A 20,717-nucleotide genomic window follows, 5' to 3' on the forward strand; every position below is an offset into this window, starting at 1 on the left:
TGAATTTTTGAGTTTTTCATATCTTTAAAAGAGACACTGTAGAATGGATTTTTTATGTCAAATATCTTCTTTTCTTTTTTTATTTCATCGCACTCACTCACTAATTCTTGTGCCAATTCTAAGCATATTTTTTTCATCAATTCTAAAGGTGGTCGATCTTTAAGTGTCATAAATTATGTTATGAATTAGTTAAAAATTGTCTATTTTCAAAATTAATCGATTAATCGTATGAAGTTTGAAGATACGAATTATTAAAAAAAAAAGGAAAGAGAGTAGAGAGCGGCTTGGTGTTGAGAAAAGAGATTAAAGAAAAACATTAATTTCAGAAATGGAAAAAGGGAATAAAAAATTAATTCCGTCTATGTTTTGTTATTATCTATTTTGCCCTTCAAAGAACGATAATTAAAGAAACATAAAATCTAAATATTAAATCGACAAAAATAAAAATAATAATTTTTTTTCTTTGCTTTTCTTTTTAGCATATTACTTCCCTTAAAACTCTCATTTTTCTCCTCCTCTACACAAACACAAAGGGTTTAGTCATGTCCATCTAAATTAGGAGACCCATAACTTAAGCTCGGATTGGACCACATATATTCCAACTTCACGATGCTATGGCCTAGCAATTCCAGATCAACCTCATAAGGGATCTGAATAATTTTACAATGATCAAATGAAACATTCCAGACACAGAAACTGATAGATATTTGTGTCTCATTATCACTCCATTTGCATTGGCAGCGACATGGGATCACGAGTGATCAGCTTGGAAAAGTTTCATTTCCTGCATAGTCGGAACAGTTACCCCTTCTCGAGTAAGAATCACTTTGTTCCCTATAGCCTCCTATAACAGGGCTTTCAGACAGCTTCATGTTTTGTTCCAGCGGTGTATCAAGAGATTGGAACCGAGCCAGATTGATCCAAACACTCCCAGGATGATAGAAGGCGCAGAAGGTGCAGCTTCTCCACAAATGGTTCCAGAATCTCTGCCTCTTCCTCTGGCGCGAAAGCCATGCAAATGCTGAGTTCTTGAACTGCCTCAGCATACCTCCTATCAAAAATACGAGGATTGTTGGAGATGCTACTACATGATAGATACATTTACAAGAAGCAAGGATTCAGATACAAGCTAGATTCATTACCTGCTGTAGTACAGAAGCATACCGTGATCTCTTCGTAAAGTCCAATTGCCAGGCTGCAGTATCAATAGCCGTTCGGAAGCCATGATGGCCAACCTTATGATTTGGGGAGAACAAGTCAGTGGCAAGTGATGCTTCTTGCTAGTTTCTAGCATGAAATGTAGAATTGGGGGGAAAATTGAACTAGGAAAAAATGTTGTATTGATCCAAAATGGGCATATAATAGTTTTCATATCATAAGGGGGCACATCCTGAACACATAATTTAGGAGATCATGGAGTAGATTCATGATATTGGCAAATAAATGGCCATTGGAGAGCCATAACACGAACATAAAAAGGGAACAGGCAAAAGCATGAACTCCAGATAGGAGGAAACATGATAGTTTGATTGTTATATCGAAGCAACAACATTAATGAACCACCCAGTAGATGTGTTAAATAGCTAGTTGAAAGTTAGTGTTCAAATCCTATAAAAGGGATCAATAGGCCTACTTTACAGCATGATCTGTTGTTCCTTTTTCTGGGAAATACCAAGGAACAAGTTCATTCAGATCACCAGTGTAGCCTTGTACATACAATAATTTGTACCAATGTGCCCAAGATAATTGTAATTTTTCAATGAGCTTCATGAGACAATATATTGGATTTTCAATAAAATGAAGTGCTAGGGCTGTAAAAAAGAGGATGTTCATGAACAAATTCAATACTCTTTAGTAAAAGCTCATTTATTTATTAGATAATTGTCTTAAATAAATTTTAAGTCGATTACAAGTTTAACTCAATAAGACTTTTAATAAAAAAAATTTGAACGAGCTCAGTAACACACAGAAATAAGTTTGAAATTGGTCAGAAGACTTGGCTCAGCTGGATTACGACCCTATGAAGTGCTAAGGAATAAGAATGTCTTTAGAGATCATCATGACTAACAAATATGATGGAAATATAGAATATACCTGAGGTCCTGGGGCCGCAACAGTGGAATATTCAAAATTCCTCCCATGCCAGCTTTGTTAGTTCCAGGATAAACGGGTTTAAGTGGAGAAGTTAACATCAGGCCGTGATTTGCCTTTGAAGCCCGTTTCCAATAAAATCTCTGCAAATGGCAAGGCATATGGTAGGATCATAAAGAAACCAAAACGCTCATCATGTGTAAGTATGTTCTACTATTTATGTAGATGCATACAATCAAATTAGCTAGAGCAATGCCAATAATATCTCTCTTAGTGGCAATATCAAGTCTTGAAACTGAGTTGCTGTCCATTTCAGAAGCCATGGATCTCGGATCCTTGACACATTTGCCATTGATGGTAGCAAATAGGCTACATCCGGAAGCAATACTGAAAAGTTCCTATAAAAGAAGGGAAAAAGTATGAGGAATAAAGCATTCAAGTAGCAGATATTAGTGAATCACAGGAAAATAGCTTCAGCCTTAGGCTAAGTTTTTGACATGGAAACCATGTAAGGATGGATACTAACAAAGCGAAAAAGATATCAGAGGTTCGTCACTTATGGTAGATGGTGAAGAATAATCAAAGAATGAATATTTACAGACTAAAGAGAGTAGTCTGTCAAAAGCTGGTATCCATACCAGATGAATGTAGAAAGAAATCAAAATAAAGTTGTGGGCCCTAAAAACTTGTTAGTTCCTCATCTCTAAAGAAACAATCAAAGAGTGAACAACTGAAACAAATGAGTGCCATGTATTTTCTTTGCTACAAGCATACAGTCTCAGCTACCTTCATAAGTGAAATATAAATTTTGGTTGCCTTCAAATATATAAAAATAGAAAAGAGAAAAACGCACCACTGAATTTCCTGATTGTGGCCAAATCAGAAAATCTTCCCCAACCTTAGAGCCCACAATGTTAACACCAAGCCTTTGACATACTTCAACATATACAACACTGAACATTATATCTGTTGACACAAGAAGATTCCACGTCAGTATGAGCTGAAAACATTTGCTATAATATTGAAGGTTGATCATTTCTTGCAGAGTGAGTGCTAGAAAAGACTTACTGCTCCCACATCCAGTGCTAAGCACCGTATGCAAGTATGAAAATTTTGAATCTACTAGTACAGGAAATCTTTTGAAACTTCTTGATTCAAAGAGAACAAAATTAACAGCCTCCAAGACTTCAAGTAGATGGCAACCTATGTCTCTGGAAATTAACTCTGCTTCAACTTGTTTTGCTATCACATCCAACTCATTTAACCACCCAGATATGCTCTTTCCAGCCAAGGAAATATCTTCCACACAATCAACTTCTAATTGACCAGTAAATTGATCAGTTGCAACTTCCCTTTCATTCCACACCGACCGTACATCCATATCACGATTCAGTGACATGAAAGCTTCATCTTCAGCAGCAACAAGTAACAAAGCCTATAACAAGACATGAGTCAATATTCACAGATGATCATTACTTTGTAGGTCATACAACTGGTAGAATGCAAATATACTGGAAAAGAGATATTTTGCCAGTGTATTACACACTGTGATCACAAATAAGATGCACGCTTCCACCTGACCAATAAGAGCAGCTGTTTTAAGCATAGATGAAGAAAAGATATATATTTATGGCAGTATATTCCAATCGTAGATAGTAGATAATTTAAAGGTTTTAGGCAATTTAGTTTTATGTGCTGATGTTAACAGAAGATTTCCAAAAATAAATTCCCACAAATGCAGCAGGCTTTTAACTGTTAATGTAGTTAAGATTGAGATTTTTTTCTTTTACTTTCTGATAAATTGTGCAAGTAGTTCTGTGATATGAAACTACTTCTAGTTCTGTGATATGAAACTACTTCTTGACCAATGTTTCTGTATTTGGTTGGTGAGCTGTCATGAGGAGTTATGTATCTAGGGTGTGTTGGGGTCCGTTTAGGTATGTTGTGCTGGGATCACTAATCTAATCCTTGTTTTTTTCTTCACATGACAGGATAAGTAATGTACCTCTATGAAGTAATGCCAAATATAGGTGAGATAAAATTCTAAGCCATACAGTTCTGATGAATATGTAAATTCTCAAAACCATCAATTAGTTAGAAGAACCCTAGCTTGAGGAAATTTTAGCAGCATAATCTAGGATATATTAAAAAAATGTACTAAGAATATTGAGATGGCTAAACTGAAAATTGTGTGATTTTATTAGTCTTAAGAGTGGCCATATATGTAATGTATTAATATTAACAAATTTACAAGATTTCAAAAATATGCTAGAAGCTAGAAACAATATCTTCCCTGTTGGTCAACCTGCCTCCAGTCCTAAATAGCAAATAAAAAAATAGTAGGCCGGGTAAAGAAATGCAACATATGAATTCAATCAACATGTCAGCAATCTTTTTTTATTAATTAAAAAATAGTATATTTGGTGTTATTCTACAGTAGGGCATACACAAGGAAGTCTAGGATAGTTGACATCATGTAGATAAATATGAACATAATAAATTGCATAGATTGAGCATAGTACCGCATATTCTTCCAAGTGCCATAAAACAAACAAATAAAACTAATTGCATCTACCGACTTTGAACATCATTACCTATATGGGACCCAACTTGCTCCATGTTCATAACGTTCAAGGAGTCAGAAGATTATTATTATTATTATTATTATTTGTGCCTTAGGCTCGATTAATCTTGGAGATGGCGGCCTTTCTTCGATTTGTCCATTGGATAAATTCGAAAATACAAATGGCTCCTCGCCCAACAGTCTTAGATTTTTCATTCCATGGGAGAAAATACTCTACAGTACGCCGTAGCTGGGATTCGAACCTTGAATACTTGGTTAACGTCTTACCGGAGTCAGATTGTTTGGTCACAACTCAAACTTGTAGCTTGCACCGTGCTTCCTTGAAGACTACTACTTACTACCAAAGGTTACGTTGTCAAAAGATTAACTTTGCTACAAGTGCAACTTAATTTGCATACATCTGATTCAGATGTTACAGATTCTAGAGTCGCAGGCTAGGCAAGCTCAAGATATCGAGTTACCTTGGCTAGTGAAACATCTTTATCATCAGACCTGACGGAGATCTCCTGTGCAAATTTTTCCCGAGCAATCTTGAGTATCTGAAAATTAGCGTTTCCCATGTAGCCAAGGAATAAAAAAAAAAAAAAAGGAATTAGCTAAGAAAGAAAGAAGCATAGAAAAGGGAAAGGACAAACATAAGATCAACAAGAAGAAACATGAACAAAATCGAGATGGAGAAGCTGCTTGGCATCTGTGCATACACATTAGAACGGCACAGCCGCTGCAATTCATAAACGAGGTGAAGGAGAACAGACCTTGATGTTGGGATCGGGCAGGGAATCCCGCTTCATGGTGAGGGAAGCCACGGACGGGGGAGGACTCCCCACGTGCCTCGTCTTCTTCCCATTCCCGAGTCGGCGATCAAACCCAAACCTGATCGCAACAACAAATGGTGGGTGTGTCGGGTAGCAGCTAGCATAACCCTCTCGTTCTCTCTCACTCACTCATCTACTTACAATCTTCCCCTCATACATCCAAACTCTATCAGTACCACACACCCATTGTTCCTCACTCGATCTCTCTTTGAATCAAAGCAATTGCTAACCCTAGAAAGCTTGAGAAACCAAAGCAAGAATGAGGGTTCGAGGAGGCAAAAGAGGTGTCTCGCACCTGAGATTAAGACAGGACGGCAACCGGCGTGCGGCGTCGAAGGGGAAGAGTAGGACTCGGCCGCCGAGGAAGGACGCCATGGATGGCTGAGTACCGCGGATCACGGAGCTCGATTTGCGATCGCCGACGGGAAGATAAAAGAGGAAGGAGAACGGCACTGCGGCCGTGGAGGCGATCGCTCCTGCTCTATTTATTGACTCCCAATCCGAGTGGGTGGGTCCGGGAAGGAGACCAGTGTGTGGAAAAAGCGAGTGTATTGCGTACGCGTCAGGATAAGAGAGCCGGCGTTATGTGAATTTTATAACGCACAATTTCCCATAACCCACCCATTTAATTGATTTTTACAAAACCACGCCGGATTTATACCCAATCGAGTCCTTTATGTTTTATTATTTCACACACTGCCAGGACGGACAATTTATCATGACACTGTAATCTGAATTGGTTTTTTTATAAATCCTACCTTAAAATAGAAAATTACAAATTTGACCTTTTCTCTCTTTCAAAATTTATTATTAATACTCTACTTATACTTTAATATTCAAAATATCTAATAATTTTTTAGGTATTCGGCGAACCGTACTCTCTGTGCAGGCTAGACGTCCTTCTCACCACGGTCTTGATGTGCGGGCTCAACATCCTCTTGTGGAAAGCCCTTCAACTCTACTCAGGTGCATCAACTATTTTGCATAAAGGGATCCTTATCAAGTTAATCCTCTTCAACCTCAACCTCTAACAGACCTTTGATATTCATAGTCGTCGTACATGCTGTCTAGAATCGCCTCTGATGAGATAGTCTAAGCCAAATGTGATACCCGACTAATGATCCGATCGCGCCAGATGTACAACTCCATCACTGTCCCCTCTGGCTCCCAACCTTTCTTCGCTCGACCAATCAACTCCTAGTTCTCCGCGCGTGTGGCAGACTACGTGGCTCATATGACAGTTTGTGTGGCTATCATATCAGTTTGCGTGAATATTTTCTTTCATCGACTATATAAAGTCTAACGATAGTAAGTGAAAGTATGATTTTCTTCTCACATGTAGAGGGTTCTCTTCTCTCTTAAACCACTTATCATCTTCTCTCGTGCTCCCAAGAGCTCCATCTCTTAACTCATTGCTGACTTGATCGTCAAAAAGATTACATCAATGCTCGTTGATATATGTTAACTTGTAGGAGACCAAGACTCAGCTGCCCTAGGATGGACATAGCTGAGCCTCAAAGAAGGAAGGGAGAGGGAATAGCTAGGACTTGTTTGATATTTTGGAAAGTGCACGAAGTTGTTTGAAAATGAATAAATTATGCGGGGCAAAATATTTTTCTAATAAATTAAGAAATATAAGGTTAGAAGGGCTCTAACTTAAAGAGACAGAGAGAAAGAGAGAAGATAAGGTGAGAAGGGAACTAATTATTATTATTATTTTATTTTTTAGGATGAAGGTGATTGGTTCGATCTTGAAATTTTTTTATCAACTATCAACGTAAATTAAGAAAGTCATCAATATCATAAATTTTTTAAATTCTTCAAATATAATATCTTAAGTGAGATATAAATTCTTCTTGTTTAAAAAAATCTATATTATTTTTTACCATGGCATCATAACCTTGGGACTAAAAAAGAACTAATTAATGTTATAAAAAAAATTGATAACTCTCACCCCAAGGGTCTCTTTAAAATTGCCCCATGCGATTTAGAAGAAAAGTAAATTACAATGAACTTCGTCTAGTGTAATAACTCTATGCATAAATAATGCAACATTCTATATATGTTTAAGATGGGCCCATCATCTATTACATCAACATCACATAAAGAAATCAACCCTATCTAGAGTTATCAAACGGGTCAACTCATAGCGCGCGACAGATCAACCCATCAGAAACTCGTTATATAACGGGGTGGGGCAGACCACCAACCAACTTAGCAGATTAAAAAATCTCCAACCCAACCCAATAGTCTCAATCCAATTTAAGATGAGTTGTAGATTTGACAGGTCAACCCACGAACTTTAAAAAATTAAAAATTATAAGTTTAAATTACAATTTAGATTGCGGTTTAAAATGATCAATCTGGTCCATTGAATTTTCTACTTTAATGTTAAAATTTAAATAAAATATTTTTCTTAATCTACAGATCAACTTAATCCCGTCTTGGGTCGATCCATGCTAGTCGCGAACTTAGACGGATCGATCCACTTGAATCTATTTTAAAATAGATTGATAAAATTTTAATTTAATATATCTAAATTATTTAACAAAATAAATTAATTCGATGGATAATCTAAATTAAAGACTCTAATTATATCAATTATAAGATTAGAAGGGAACCAGTGAGAGAGAGGGGTGAAGATAAGGATGAGCGGATGTGTATTATTCAGTGAGCTGCAAAATCCAAACGGAGACGTTGGGCCCACAAGGACCCTTAAATTTAGTGCGTTAGCCACATTATTTTATATATTTTAATGCTATGCGTTTTCATTGCCGATTTAAAAAGTAGCAGAACAGGTGGATTGACACGGCGTGTGGGCCCGCATTCGAATCGGATTATCATGATTATAAGGGGCAATAAATAAACCGAATAACATCCATTTTAATAGGATCTTACTCATTTAATGCAGCAGTTAAATAGTTTTTAAAAAAATCAAAATTTAAAATTTACTTCTATGTAAATATTTTATTGGCCATCTTTATGAATATTTATAATTATATTTTAAATTCATCTCTTAGATGATCGTCTAACTAATAATATCAAATTAAACAAAGTAAAAAATAACGAATCATTCTATCTTAAAAAAAAAACTGACCATAAGTTTCATTAAAAATTCTCAAATCAAGTATCATATTTTAAAAATAACCAAAGAACGCACTGATTTACCATGACTTTCTTGTTCTATCCCTACCTTCATCATTAATTTTTCACGCATCAATTTTCAAAACATGTCAGATTAAATATAAAAATTATTTATATAATTTGGATACATATAACCTCAACATCTTTCTCCTTTTCTAAGATCCACTCATGGAATATAAAGTTAAATATAAAAATTATTTATATATTTTGAAAATCAATATATGTCTATTTATACAATTCAAATTTATTTTTTAAATTTAATTACTAAAATTAAAATCAAAATTTGACATCAAATCCAAACTCTACTCTTTCATGTGGTTGTAAATTCACAAAAATTCAAATAGTTTAAGGCTATCATTGAATTTCAATCAAAACTTACTAATCGACCTTGAGTGCTTCGATTGCACCTATAACAAGTCTTCGTGAGTTTTTAAAGTGTCAAGAAATCTAAATGTGTCATTCTTTATTATTTTCGAACTTTCCTAATAGTGCAAGGAGAAAAAAATATTTAGCTAAAACACTTGGGATGAAAGTTAGCAGGATACTCAAGCACCTCTAAGGAGCCTGAAATAAATAATGTAGGGCGCTTTTGGACTCCTTATGATGTTAAAAAACCACAAGAGCTAAAATGAGTGTAATATGAGCTCTCTAAGTCGATCAATAAGTTTTGATCGAAACTCATTAATAGATTTAGACTATTTGAATTTCTACCAACTTATACCCATCCGGTAGACTTGAAGAGAGAAAGGTAGATATGATATCAAATTTTAATTCTGATCAAGGGCTTGAGGCAATATCCAAGTCCAACTTAGGTTTAATACGAGAGCATATCAAGTCCAAGTTGGATTTGGTCTCTCCACGCTATGCCCTTGATCAGAACCTATCAAGTCTCCGGGGCATGATGCCGCGGATCCACCTTTTGCAGAAGTCACCCAGGCACCCACGATTCGATCCTCAACTACGGCATATTTGTAGTTTCCCGAATTTTCCTCCAAATGAGAAGCGTAATCAAAGGAGGTTGAGCGTCTGGGCTGGCCGTTGGCGTGTATTCCACCTTTTTAAGAAGAGAGAAAGATAGATATATATGATGTTAAATCTTAATTCTGATCAAGAGTTTAATGTGGGCCGGTCCAACTAAGGTTTAGATAGACAATCAAGCTAATTGGATTTATCATTTTTTTATCATAACCTATCAAGAAGGAAGGAAAGAAGAGAGATATTGATATTGTATGCATTCAAATTAAAAAAATAATTTTTATATTTAATTTTTTAAATGTATCATATTTTGTAATTTGATGTGTGAAAAATTAAGTTGATGATGAGAGGAGTAGAATGAGAAAACTCATAGCTAGATGACCATTACGAACTTATAATTAGGTAGTCGGAGCAAAATATCTAACTCTTCAAACGGATTAATTTTGAAGTGATCAATCTGATAAAAGTAAAAATAATAATCTAATCTAACAATCAACGTCAGTCGGTATTCATTAAAAAAAATCTTCGTAAATTCACAGCTGTTGGGTTGCAAGGGTGCAAATATAGTCCCACATCTAAAGTACATGGAAAAGATCATGAGATTAAAATGATGGAAAGTATCTCCATTGGTAAGGCCTTTTCCAAGAACAAAGTCATGACCACCAGGGTAAATCGGAGATATTTTGATTCCATCGGTACTAACAAGTGGTATCAGAGCGAGATGCACCGGACTATCCATGATTCTAACCATGTGCTTTGAACCTTAAACAAAGGAAGTGGGTGCTCCCGTGTCTGAATCAAGAGGACAAATTTCTACAAATATGCCGACAAAAAGTCCTAAGGATCGAACTAATAGGTCGGGTCGAGGGGCAAAAAGTTCTGGTGGGTCGAGGATTCACAACTCGGATGGTCCTACCGTTGGGTTGCAAGGGTGCACCATTGTCCCGGGAAAAGATCTGGTATTCGGAGTAAAGTATCTAGCTCTTGGATGGATTAATTTTAAAATGATCAATCTGGTAATATAATAATCTAATCTAACAATCAACATCCTCGAATCGGTATTCATTTTTAAAAAAAAATCTCCGTAAATTCACACCGACTGTAAACTCACAGTTGAATGACATGGTAGTAAATTGCGCATGAGATTTTACTAAATTATAGCGACTGTTCTCTTTAAATTTACAAAATTGATTTCGTATGATTTTCAAGCAAAAATTATATATATTTTTTCCGATCTACAGTGAAATTAATGGTGGTGCCTAATGGAATTTGTGCCATAGAATTAACTAATTAAGTGACAAGAAAGAAAAAATTTAAAGTATATGATGCTCGGCAATTGGCGTGGATAAGCTTCTGTCACTATCAAACCAACTGATTGTGCATTCAGTCGGTTAAGTGTACTATTTTATAATTACTATAATATAAATATTAAATTAATTAATTAATTAAATTATTTATTATATTTTATTTAAATTTTAAATTAGTATGTAATTTTTACAATTTTATAATTACTATAATGTAAATATTAAATATACAAGTTAAATTCACATTGTAACTACAGCGGTTAAATAGATCAATTCATGACAGGACATACCAACTCATTAAAAATCTATCATATGACCAGACAGGATAAACCGATCTACCAACTTGATGAATTAAAAAATCTTCAATCCAACCCAATCCAACCTAATTTAAAGTGGATTGCGGATTAGGTGGGTTAATTCACTTGTTTGTAAAAAAATAAAAAAATATATAAATGTTAAAAATTTATAGTTTGTATTACAGTTTAAACGAGTCAAATTAAATTTGTAGACGGATCAAATCTACTAGTCCATTGAATTATTTACTTTAAATTTAATTTTTTTTAAAAAAAAATAAATTTTCTCAACTCACGGATCAACTCAAGCCCATCACAGGAATCGATCCCATGCGAGTTGCAGGCTTAGAGAGGTCAACTCACTTGAATCAATCTTAAAATAAGTTGATAAAATTTCAATTCAATCCATTTAAATTGTTTGACAAAGCAGATCAATTTACATACCCTAATTTAAATTAACGACTCTACATGCGCAACCTTCTCTTCCTCCACCTTTTTAACCATTTGATACCAAATTAAATTGGAGTAGGAGGAAAGAGGAGATGGTGGTAGAGATGGAGAGTTTGATGCAAGAATTGTCCATCAATCTCAAATTATAGCAGTTTCGAAACTATAGTCAGCTACAACGTAAATATTAAATGAACAGGTCAAATTGTTATAGTAATTATGAAATCATAACTACTACAATATGAATGGTAAAAGAACAAGGTCGAATCTATGTTGTAGCAACTACAAAATCACAACTGTATAACATGAATATTTTTAACTTTTAGCTGTTATGAAATCGTAACTTCTATAATATGTTGGATCAATTCAGGATTTAAACAAAAATATTTAAATAGGGATAATAATGAAAATAATATGAGGATGAATATACACTGAAGGCAATCTAGCAAATATGCCAAACTGGCTATCTCAAAAAGGTTTGAGAATATATTGCAGGCTTAACTTTTTTATAGCCTGAGCTTTTGGGATCATAATCAAAAAGTCTATGTTGGGATGCAATTAAAATTCTATATTAAAAATATATGAAAAAGATTATGAGGTAATTATAAGATGCAAAGTATCTCTGTTAGTATGTGACCTTTGTCCCCGGGGCAATGGTGCAACGGTAGGACATCCGGATTGTGATCCAAGGACTCGCGGTTCGATCCCCAGCTACGACGTATTTGCAAGAATTTTCTTCCAAATGGGGAATGCAATCAAAGGATGCTGAGTATCTGGATTGGCTGTCGTATGCGCTTCCCGATTTACCCTGGTGGTTGGTGGGAAACTTCTATGGGACCAGACCGGGCACCCTCAGGGATTGAGTTCATGAGACTGACTGGGATTTATCATTTTTTTTAGTATGTGACCTTTTAGGTAAAATTTAAAAATAAAATTATGAGGACTTAGACTTAAAGTGGATAATATCGTACTGTTGTTGAGATATATGTGAATTTTATCAAATTTTAAAAGTGGTACCAGAGTATGAACTATGTGGAACTACGTAGGAATCCTCTTAGGGAGATTTTTAGTGATGAGGAATAAATTGTTAGGATATAATTAAAATTTTATATTAAAAATATATGGAAAAAATATAAAATTACAAGATGGAGAATTTGAGTTCAAAATGGACAATTCTGGAAGGAAGGAAGGAAACACTCTGCAAGAAATCCACTAAGAAACATATCCTGAAGCTTTGTTGTTGAATCTCCTAAACTGTAAGGAATAGCAGAGCATGTAGAGATAGAAGAAATAGGATCACACAGAAGTGCATAATGCAAAATACTCTGAACTTTTTAGTATGCATGGGATTGTACTCCAGATTTACTGAATATACGAATCAGAAAAAGATTGCTTATTTAATATAAAAAAGTATATTTTTCACTAATTTAATTTAGACGCTATCGATTAATTATTTTTTAATAATTTATATATCTAAATTTCATCGATTAATACGAGAGGCACTCATTCATCTATTAAATAAATTTAAAATATAATTTATATATATTTAGATGTTGACCTTTAAAATACTCATCATATATAAATTTGAATATCGATTTTCTAATTTATCTTTTTAAGTGCTTTATTGTCGTATCATATCTGAATATTAATAAAAAAATAAAAAAATAAAAAAATTTGATTTTTTATTTTCTAAAGTTTGAACGTATCATATCGTAAAGTTTGATATTATAAAGTTACTTGTTCATTTTAAGATATTTTTAAAATCTATTTATAAGTTTAATAAGAGATTTATTAATAAATATGATTTATAAATTTGATATGTCGTGAAAATATGAATAAGATCCAATTTCAAGCTTATCACTGCCCTTGACTCTTTGATTATTTAAAGAGTTTATTTGATACCTACTAATACACAAATTTTTTAATAAATAAATAAAAATAGATCAAGGAGAATGATACTAATCTTATATAATAAAGAAATAATAAGAAAATTAATATAAAAACAAATCCTTTATAATTGATTTTTTTAATTTAAAAAATTTAAATTACAAAAATGCTCTATAAAAGTTTTTTACCTCTAATTTTCTTCATAATTACTAATTACTACCTCACTTCATTTAAAAGATGATATGTTGGCTAAACTATTTTCATAATGATAAAATATTTTTAGTGCATTGTAGATTAATTTTTTATAATAAAAAGATAATTGTAAAGTGATGTATTATTGATGTTTTCTGATTTATTTTGATGATTAATGAAATTTAAAATTAATGGATTCGAAAAATTAGATATTTATTAAAAAAAAATAAAAAATGATGATTTTATGAGTTCCCATATTTAATGAATATTAAACGAATTAAAATAGTCTTCGAGATATCATTTTTTATTTCACCATGCTCACATTGCGAAGCACGTGACCGGCACGGCACATTCCCTCGTGCCCTCGCATCCGATCGCTATCACCATCACCTCGCTATTATTCAGCACCAACGAACGGCCAGTAAGTTCACCGCACATTTTTCACGGTACGGCGCGTCGCACGAAATACCCACCGACCCATCACGATCCACGATAGGAAGGATGGGAAAAGGTGGCCAAATAATAAATAGTATTTAATATTTCGTTTATTTATCGAGAGGAAAACAATAAAACAAGGAGACATTTTTGTCATCGAACTGAAGTTTCGGCGAAAGCGAGTCCTTCGGCGATCTACTCTTCTCGTTAGGGTTAGGGAATCGCCGATCCGCCGTGGTCCTACTCGTCCATGGCCGCCGATGGAGAGTCCGGCGGAGCGGCCCCTGCCTCCGCCACCATCCACATCCGGTGCTCCAACGGCTCCAAGTTCTCCGTGCAGGCGGCGCTCGACGAGATGGTGGGCGCGTTCAAGGCCGTCGTCGCCAGCAGCTGTAACGTGCCGGCGGAACAGCAGCGGCTGATTTACAAGGGCAGGATCTTGAAGGACGACCATACGCTTGCGAGCTACGGTGCGTCCTCAATTTAGGTCTAGGTTTATGTTGCCCGTGGCATACATTTTTCCCCCCGATCTGAATGGATATTGCTTCAGGTCTTTGGTAGATCTATCTATCAGACGATGTACAATTCTTGAGCATCGTTCTGGCGACCAAGGATACATTTCCCTGCCAGTTTTACTGTCTGTTTTTTCCCCCACCTCTTTGAATGGCGTTTCTAAAATATATTTGAGCAAGATTATCTATCTCTTATTGTTTATGGATTGTTATTGCACAAATTATGATTGTCTGTAATGTTGCTGTGAAATTTAGCTAAATGGGTATTGGTCCTAGCAGAATTAACTATATTTGTTTGTTTCATGTTATTCAGTCAAAGTAGATTTTGATTGAACATGTCATTATCTGGGCATCTTCCCTGAATTTCATGCACCATTTTTTGTCACATGCTATTCTCGTACTTTTAACTATGGTACTTGATGGTTATATTGGGTGAGTTATTACTAGAGACTGAGCTACATATGAGGGGTTATTTGCCAATGGATACGCTGATATGCCTTCCTTTTCTTAATACGACCTAAATGCTATTGTTTAATCTTATTTTTTTGTCAGACCTTATTGTTTATGCATGTACTATTACCTTAAGTTGTATGCATGTCTGAATATTTTGGCTTCATGTTATGAAATGACTATAAGTCGCTTGAGTTGTAACTTATTATTGTTTCTTGTTAAAACATGTAGTACATTTTGGCGTTTGTTTTGGTTCATTGATGTGCTTGCAGACTCTGCACGATTAACCACTACCAAATATAAAATTACATAGAGTTCAATGAGAGATAGATCTACGTAGCCAATCCCAAATAATTGGAATCATAGCTTGTTGTTAATGTATAGTTTCATCTGGTTCTTGATACAATGAATAATTTGCATCACTAGCTGATTATCATACCTTTCTGAATAGGTGTTGAATCAGATCATACCATTCACATGGTTCGAGGTGGTGCTCCTTCTGCTGTGCCAACTAACAAAGATGTGAATAACCAAGGTGTTTCAAGAGCAACAGACACTAATCCATCATCTACTTTTGGAGGTTCCCTTTCTCCGGGCCTGAGAGTGAATGGGCTATCTGGTAGTGGGACAGCTGGTTTATTGGGAGCTGGATTTCCAGAGCTTGATCAGATGCAGCAGCAGCTTAGTCAGAACCCTAATATTATGAGGGAAATTATGAATATGCCTGCCATGCAGAACCTCATTAGCAATCCAGATATAATCCGCAATCTTTTTATGAACAATCCCCAAATGCGTGAAATTATTGACCGTAATCCTGAGCTTGCGCATGTCCTCAATGATCCAAATACTCTGAGGCAGACACTTGAGGCAGCAAGAAATCCTGAACTCATGAGGGAGATGATGCGTAACACAGATAGGGCAATGAGCAATATCGAATCATCTCCTGAAGGATTCAACATGCTACGACGCATGTATGAAACTGTTCAGGAGCCATTTCTTAATGCAACCACTATGGGAGGAGACTTAGGGGGTGACATAGGATCCAACCCATTTGCTGCTCTTCTTAGAAATCAGGGTGCTGGACGTGGCAGAGAGACGCAAGCAGATTCAACTCCTAGTCCAGAGACAACAACTGGAACTGTACCTAATGCCAATCCTCTTCCTAACCCTTGGGGCGCCAACTGTAAGTTTTCTTCCTTGCATCATGTCATATGTGATCATTTTTCTGCTAATATTTTATTCTTGCCTATTTTACTGGTTTACTTTATTGGTAGCTGGAGGGCCACAGCCAGTCAATACACAATCAACTGCTGCAAATGCACCGACAACTCGTGGGTTAACTGGTCTTGGTTCACTGGATTTAGAAAACATGGTTGGCAGGATGCAGGATCCATCCATGTTAAGTCAGATTTTGCAAAATCCTGCTATGACACAGATGATGCAAAATCTCCTTTCTGATCCTCAGTATGTGAACCAGGTAGTCTTAAGAACCATGGCTGATTTGCTGGACATGGCTGGGCGTCTGAATTTTGTTTGATAATTGATGCAGATGCTTAATTCGAACCCCAATGTGCGAAGTTTATTGGAATCAAATACTCAGTTAAGAGAGATGATGCAAAACCCGGATTTTATACGCCAGCTTATGTCACCTGAAACAATGCAGGTGAGTAGTATGTGTTGATTTTTTTTTTTTCATTTTCTTTAAAATCTGCAATTTGAATAATTCTATCCTGCAGCAACTTTTATCTTTTCAACAATCTCTGTTCTCCCACATTGGTCGGCAGCAGTCAACCACGTGAGTATCAATCATCTTTTTATTAACTTGTATGATATCATCTCAATCGTCTTTTTATTAACTTGTTTGATATCATCTCTTTTTAGATGGTATATACTTATCCATTGGGCTTTCTATTTGTTCAACTTACCTGTTTAGTTAATGTCAATTTGCATATGACTCATTGTCTCTTTGTCTCTACCATGTACACGTATAGATAGGCAATCATTGTATCAAATATACTCTACATGTTGCATTCTGTAGATTTTATAATGCGTCTATTTTTGAATTTGAGGTAAACTTTTCGTTGACTTTTAATTATGTTATTTTTTTCATATCAGAAAGAGATCATTTAGTCTTTTTTGCAGGGAGCAAGAGCAGACAGGTCGAGGCACTGGTAACAATAAATTTCAACTCTCAATTGTTATACCATTATCTGTTATGGTTTCAATGTTCTTGAGAACTGCTACTATAGGTGTCTTGTGATCAGTATTGATGATTTGCTCTGCAGTAATTGCAATTTACAAACTTAATCAAATATTAACTGCTTCTAACTTTTAAATTCTGTTTCTCAAAATGGTAATATCACTTTTGCATTGAACATTAACTAGTACTGTAAACCATGGATCAAGCCAAGGTTCTTAAATTATCTAGGCTAAAGTTTTCACACGATCCTAGGGTCTATATTCACTTTTCCAAGTCAACGTGTGAGTTCATCCTGATTCATCTGATCCCAGGTTAAACTAACATGTTAAACTTGGCCAACCTGTATGAATGTGCTCAAGTCACTAACCCGTAGGAGAAACAGCAGAAGCATGAGAAGAAGAGGGAAAATTTCCTAAATGCCCATATTACATCCATGCTCAGTTCCTACAAACATTTTATGTTGAATTGGGCTTGACAGGGTCATGCATGTCAAATTAATTGTCTTTGAGCAGGCACTTGTTACTTTTTTTTTTTTTTTTATTTATAATTTTAGCATTTCAAATCTAAGTTCTTCTACCACATCTGGACTTAAGTTTCTAATAAGCAAGGAATTAGTTTTTTTAGTAGCAAGGAATTGTAAAACTTGTATTTTATATTTCTATTTAAACAAATATTTTTTGCTTCCCATTAACCTTAGACCTGATATAAGTGTTTTTATATACTAATTTAGCGATTATGTATAAGGAAGTCATTCACTAATCACTACCATTTCCATTCCCTTCAAGGCTAGCAACATAGCTTACCATTGGACTGAGGTTAGGTATTCCACTGTTATTGGTAAGAATCCTATCTCTCAATTTATCATTTTTAATTTAAATCTTCAGCTCTACTGAGACTGATTGCCTTGTACTAGAATGCTATATAATTTACTGATCGAATAACATAAACTGAAAATGCAACATTTTCATTTTCTTGAAATTCTATCATTATTTAATATGTTATATAAAAAGTTTTTTTTTCCTATTTATGAGCTTACTAAGTCTACAATCCAAGTTCATAAACCCCATTCTATACAAGTTAGAAAAGTGTGTCATGATCTTGGGACATATATTCTGCTAAAAGCATGCGTTTTAATAGTTGGGCTGGTGTTTGTGCAACATTTTAGTTATATCTGTGATGCTATGCCTGCAGGATTTCAGCAATTGTTCTAGAGTTGTATTGGCTGCTTCTTCAAACTATGAATCTTGTTAGATTATTATGCTGTGTGTTTGATCTCTCATATCATGATTTAATGCTGCTACTCAATATTTGATAGGCATGCAAAGCAACACAGGGATGGAGTTCCTGATGAACATGTTTGGTGGGCTTGGTACAGGAGGTCTTGGCATCCCCAACCCTTCAAATGGTCAATTTTCTCCTCTCTAATGGCGCTGATTTATGATTTTTTATTAATGTTTGAGGCTATCTTGTTAAATTATTGGAAAGATCTACCAAAACTGGGCACTTGCTAATGAAGAATTTTGAGCTTGGGCCTCTAAATACCTAATCTCAGCCCCCTCTCAGCCTATTATATAAAAATGCAGCCCTCATATATAAAAACTCGCTGCATATAAAATTAGTTAGTGAAACAGCTTGATGAACTGAGAAATTGTGAATTTTATGCTCTTGATAGCTCGTATTATGTAATAATTCTTTAATATGTTTTGAGTGTATCAGTAACATCTAAGGTTAATATTGGCATACTCTTGATACAAAATATCGTGAAACAATTTGGAGGACTGAAACTTTGCCAATGTCACACTCCCTCGGCAAATTTGTATTGATCATTAAGTTCTTTACTGTAACCATTTTGGTGGAATCACTCTTCACAGCTTGCTCTTATATTATGTAGTTTAGTATGCCTGTGTGCATTTTCATTAGGTGTATTTTTGTATAATTTTCAAACAGAATATCTTTTATTCGGCTCTTTGGTGTGACAACATGATTATTGCCAAGTTTATATTCTTTACAGTTTGCCTTTTGGTTGTGTTAGTATCATCTAGGTCAATTTGGTGCAACTTTGATACAAGATGTTATTTATCATGCTCTTTGGTGAAATAGTTTGATAGGCAAAGGAGGGGTTTTTAATACAATAGTGAGAAGAGGGGCTGTTTGGGTATTTTCCCTAGTTACCTTAATGTGCATTTTCATTAATATGGACATGATTCAGGTATTTTCCTTGGTTATATTAATTGAGATAAGAATCTGAACTTTATTTCCTTGTCATATTTTCAGTCCCTCCAGAAGAACTTTACGCAACTCAGTTATCTCAGCTTCAAGAAATGGGATTTTATGATACCCAGGAGAACATCCGCGCGCTAACTGCCACTGCAGGGAACGTCCATGCTGCTGTCGAGCGACTGCTTGGGAATCCCAGGCAGTAACTTTCACATGGAGTATCAGTATTCAGCTTGTGTCCTTCAGTGAGTCTGTAAGGTTTACCACTTTTAAGATCTTGTCTGTAAGATTCACCAGTTTTCAGATTCTCCAATAGCTTGTTCCAGAGCTCATCTCGCCTATCGGTTTTTAATTGTCAGCAAAAAGGACTTGAGATGACAGGCTTCTTTTTAACATTAGTATTTATTGAATGTTTATGTGCACATACAAGGATGTACCTTTGTCGATATCATATACTGTGAATAATTAAGAGTATCGAATCAATAGTGTGATTAAATCACCTTATTGTTTTATTCATTTTTTTCCATTATTCTTTTCCGTCTCTTACCACATGTAGCAAGATTCATGCTTGCATAATTTTAAAAGGGCAATTTATATACATTTTGCCCTCTTATTATTATTATTTTTAATGATGTTAGATATCAAAATTACGCGAATTTGTCTTGGCTTGTGTTCGAAAGATGCATGTTCGTCTCCGGGGCATAGCTGAGTTGGTTACGACGTAGTAGAGTTGCAGAAGAGGATAAGGGTTCGAATTTTGACAAAGTCAGGCAATATCCTTCTGCGTCGTGATCAATTGTAGTTTCTCGATTTACCTCTTTACGGTTGTGGGGCCGATCGTGTGCCATTAAGGTGGTGAATTCTATCTTTTTATAGAATAGAAAGATACATGTTCGTTGTTTCCGGATTAATTGAATATCTGAATTGTCAAGAATAAATAAATAAATAAATAAATAATAATATAATATCTTTGGCTTCACTTTAGATTATTAAGAAAATGATATCAACAATGACATCCATCCATATACATCAATTTGAGCAACTTGAGTTTTAAAATTAAATTTTAATAAATCAAGATGGACAATACATTATTAAAATTATGATCATAATTGAAAGTAGGTATAATAAAACTATTTTCGGATTTATTCTCAAATAAATATTAGCAAATGAA

General features: G+C 35.0%; 2 protein-coding genes across 4 annotated transcripts; one reads left to right on the forward strand and one right to left on the reverse strand.

The window, feature by feature from the left end:
• Positions 1-571: 571 nt before the first annotated feature.
• On the reverse strand, positions 572-5,935 carry LOC141830089 (uncharacterized). Of its 3 annotated transcripts, none has more exons than XM_074717576.1 (9): positions 5,786-5,935; positions 5,431-5,548; positions 5,137-5,214; positions 3,295-3,526; positions 2,945-3,057; positions 2,325-2,489; positions 2,095-2,234; positions 1,143-1,235; positions 572-1,051 (listed from the first exon to the last, which is right to left on the reverse strand). In XM_074717576.1, exons 1-9 carry the CDS (start codon positions 5,863-5,865, stop codon positions 892-894), a joined length of 1,179 nt encoding a protein of 392 aa, XP_074573677.1. In that variant the 5' UTR covers positions 5,866-5,935; the 3' UTR covers positions 572-891. The 3 variants fall into 3 exon arrangements, with proteins under 3 accessions (XP_074573677.1, XP_074573676.1, XP_074573678.1); XM_074717575.1 differs by having other exon boundaries at positions 3,160-3,526; XM_074717577.1 differs by lacking the exon at positions 5,431-5,548 and having other exon boundaries at positions 3,160-3,526; positions 5,786-5,874.
• An 8,379-nt stretch (positions 5,936-14,314) lies between these two features.
• Positions 14,315-20,045, forward strand: LOC141829302 (ubiquitin domain-containing protein DSK2a-like). The gene is made up of 8 exons (XM_074716747.1): positions 14,315-14,637; positions 15,581-16,312; positions 16,404-16,606; positions 16,679-16,792; positions 16,866-16,924; positions 17,272-17,300; positions 18,645-18,734; positions 19,604-20,045. The coding sequence occupies exons 1-8, from the start codon at positions 14,418-14,420 to the stop codon at positions 19,750-19,752; spliced, it is 1,596 nt and encodes a 531-aa protein (XP_074572848.1). The 5' UTR covers positions 14,315-14,417; the 3' UTR covers positions 19,753-20,045.
• The last annotated feature ends 672 nt before the right edge of the window (positions 20,046-20,717 follow it).

Source organism: Curcuma longa, chromosome 5, assembly GCF_044706935.1.
Source record: "Curcuma longa cultivar G26 ecotype Majalengka, Jawa Barat chromosome 5, ITB_CL_G26_1.1, whole genome shotgun sequence".
Classification (NCBI taxonomy): Eukaryota; Viridiplantae; Streptophyta; class Magnoliopsida; order Zingiberales; family Zingiberaceae; genus Curcuma; species Curcuma longa.

Excerpts from the sequence above, each read along its gene's own strand:
- LOC141830089 (XM_074717575.1), bottom strand. The coding sequence starts at position 5,865 with ATGGCGTCCTTCCTCGGCGGCCGAGTCCTACTCTTCCCCTTCGACGCC. Across the intron at positions 5,549-5,785 it reads CCGTCCTGTCTTAATCTCAG|GTTTGGGTTTGATCGCCGAC; the intron begins GTGCGAGACACC and ends TGTTGCGATCAG. Across the intron at positions 5,215-5,430 it reads TGCCCGATCCCAACATCAAG|ATACTCAAGATTGCTCGGGA; the intron begins GTCTGTTCTCCT and ends GCTAATTTTCAG.
- LOC141829302 (XM_074716747.1), top strand. The coding sequence starts at position 14,418 with ATGGCCGCCGATGGAGAGTCCGGCGGAGCGGCCCCTGCCTCCGCCACC. Across the intron at positions 16,313-16,403 it reads TAACCCTTGGGGCGCCAACT|CTGGAGGGCCACAGCCAGTC; the intron begins GTAAGTTTTCTT and ends CTTTATTGGTAG. Across the intron at positions 16,607-16,678 it reads ATCCTCAGTATGTGAACCAG|ATGCTTAATTCGAACCCCAA; the intron begins GTAGTCTTAAGA and ends TAATTGATGCAG.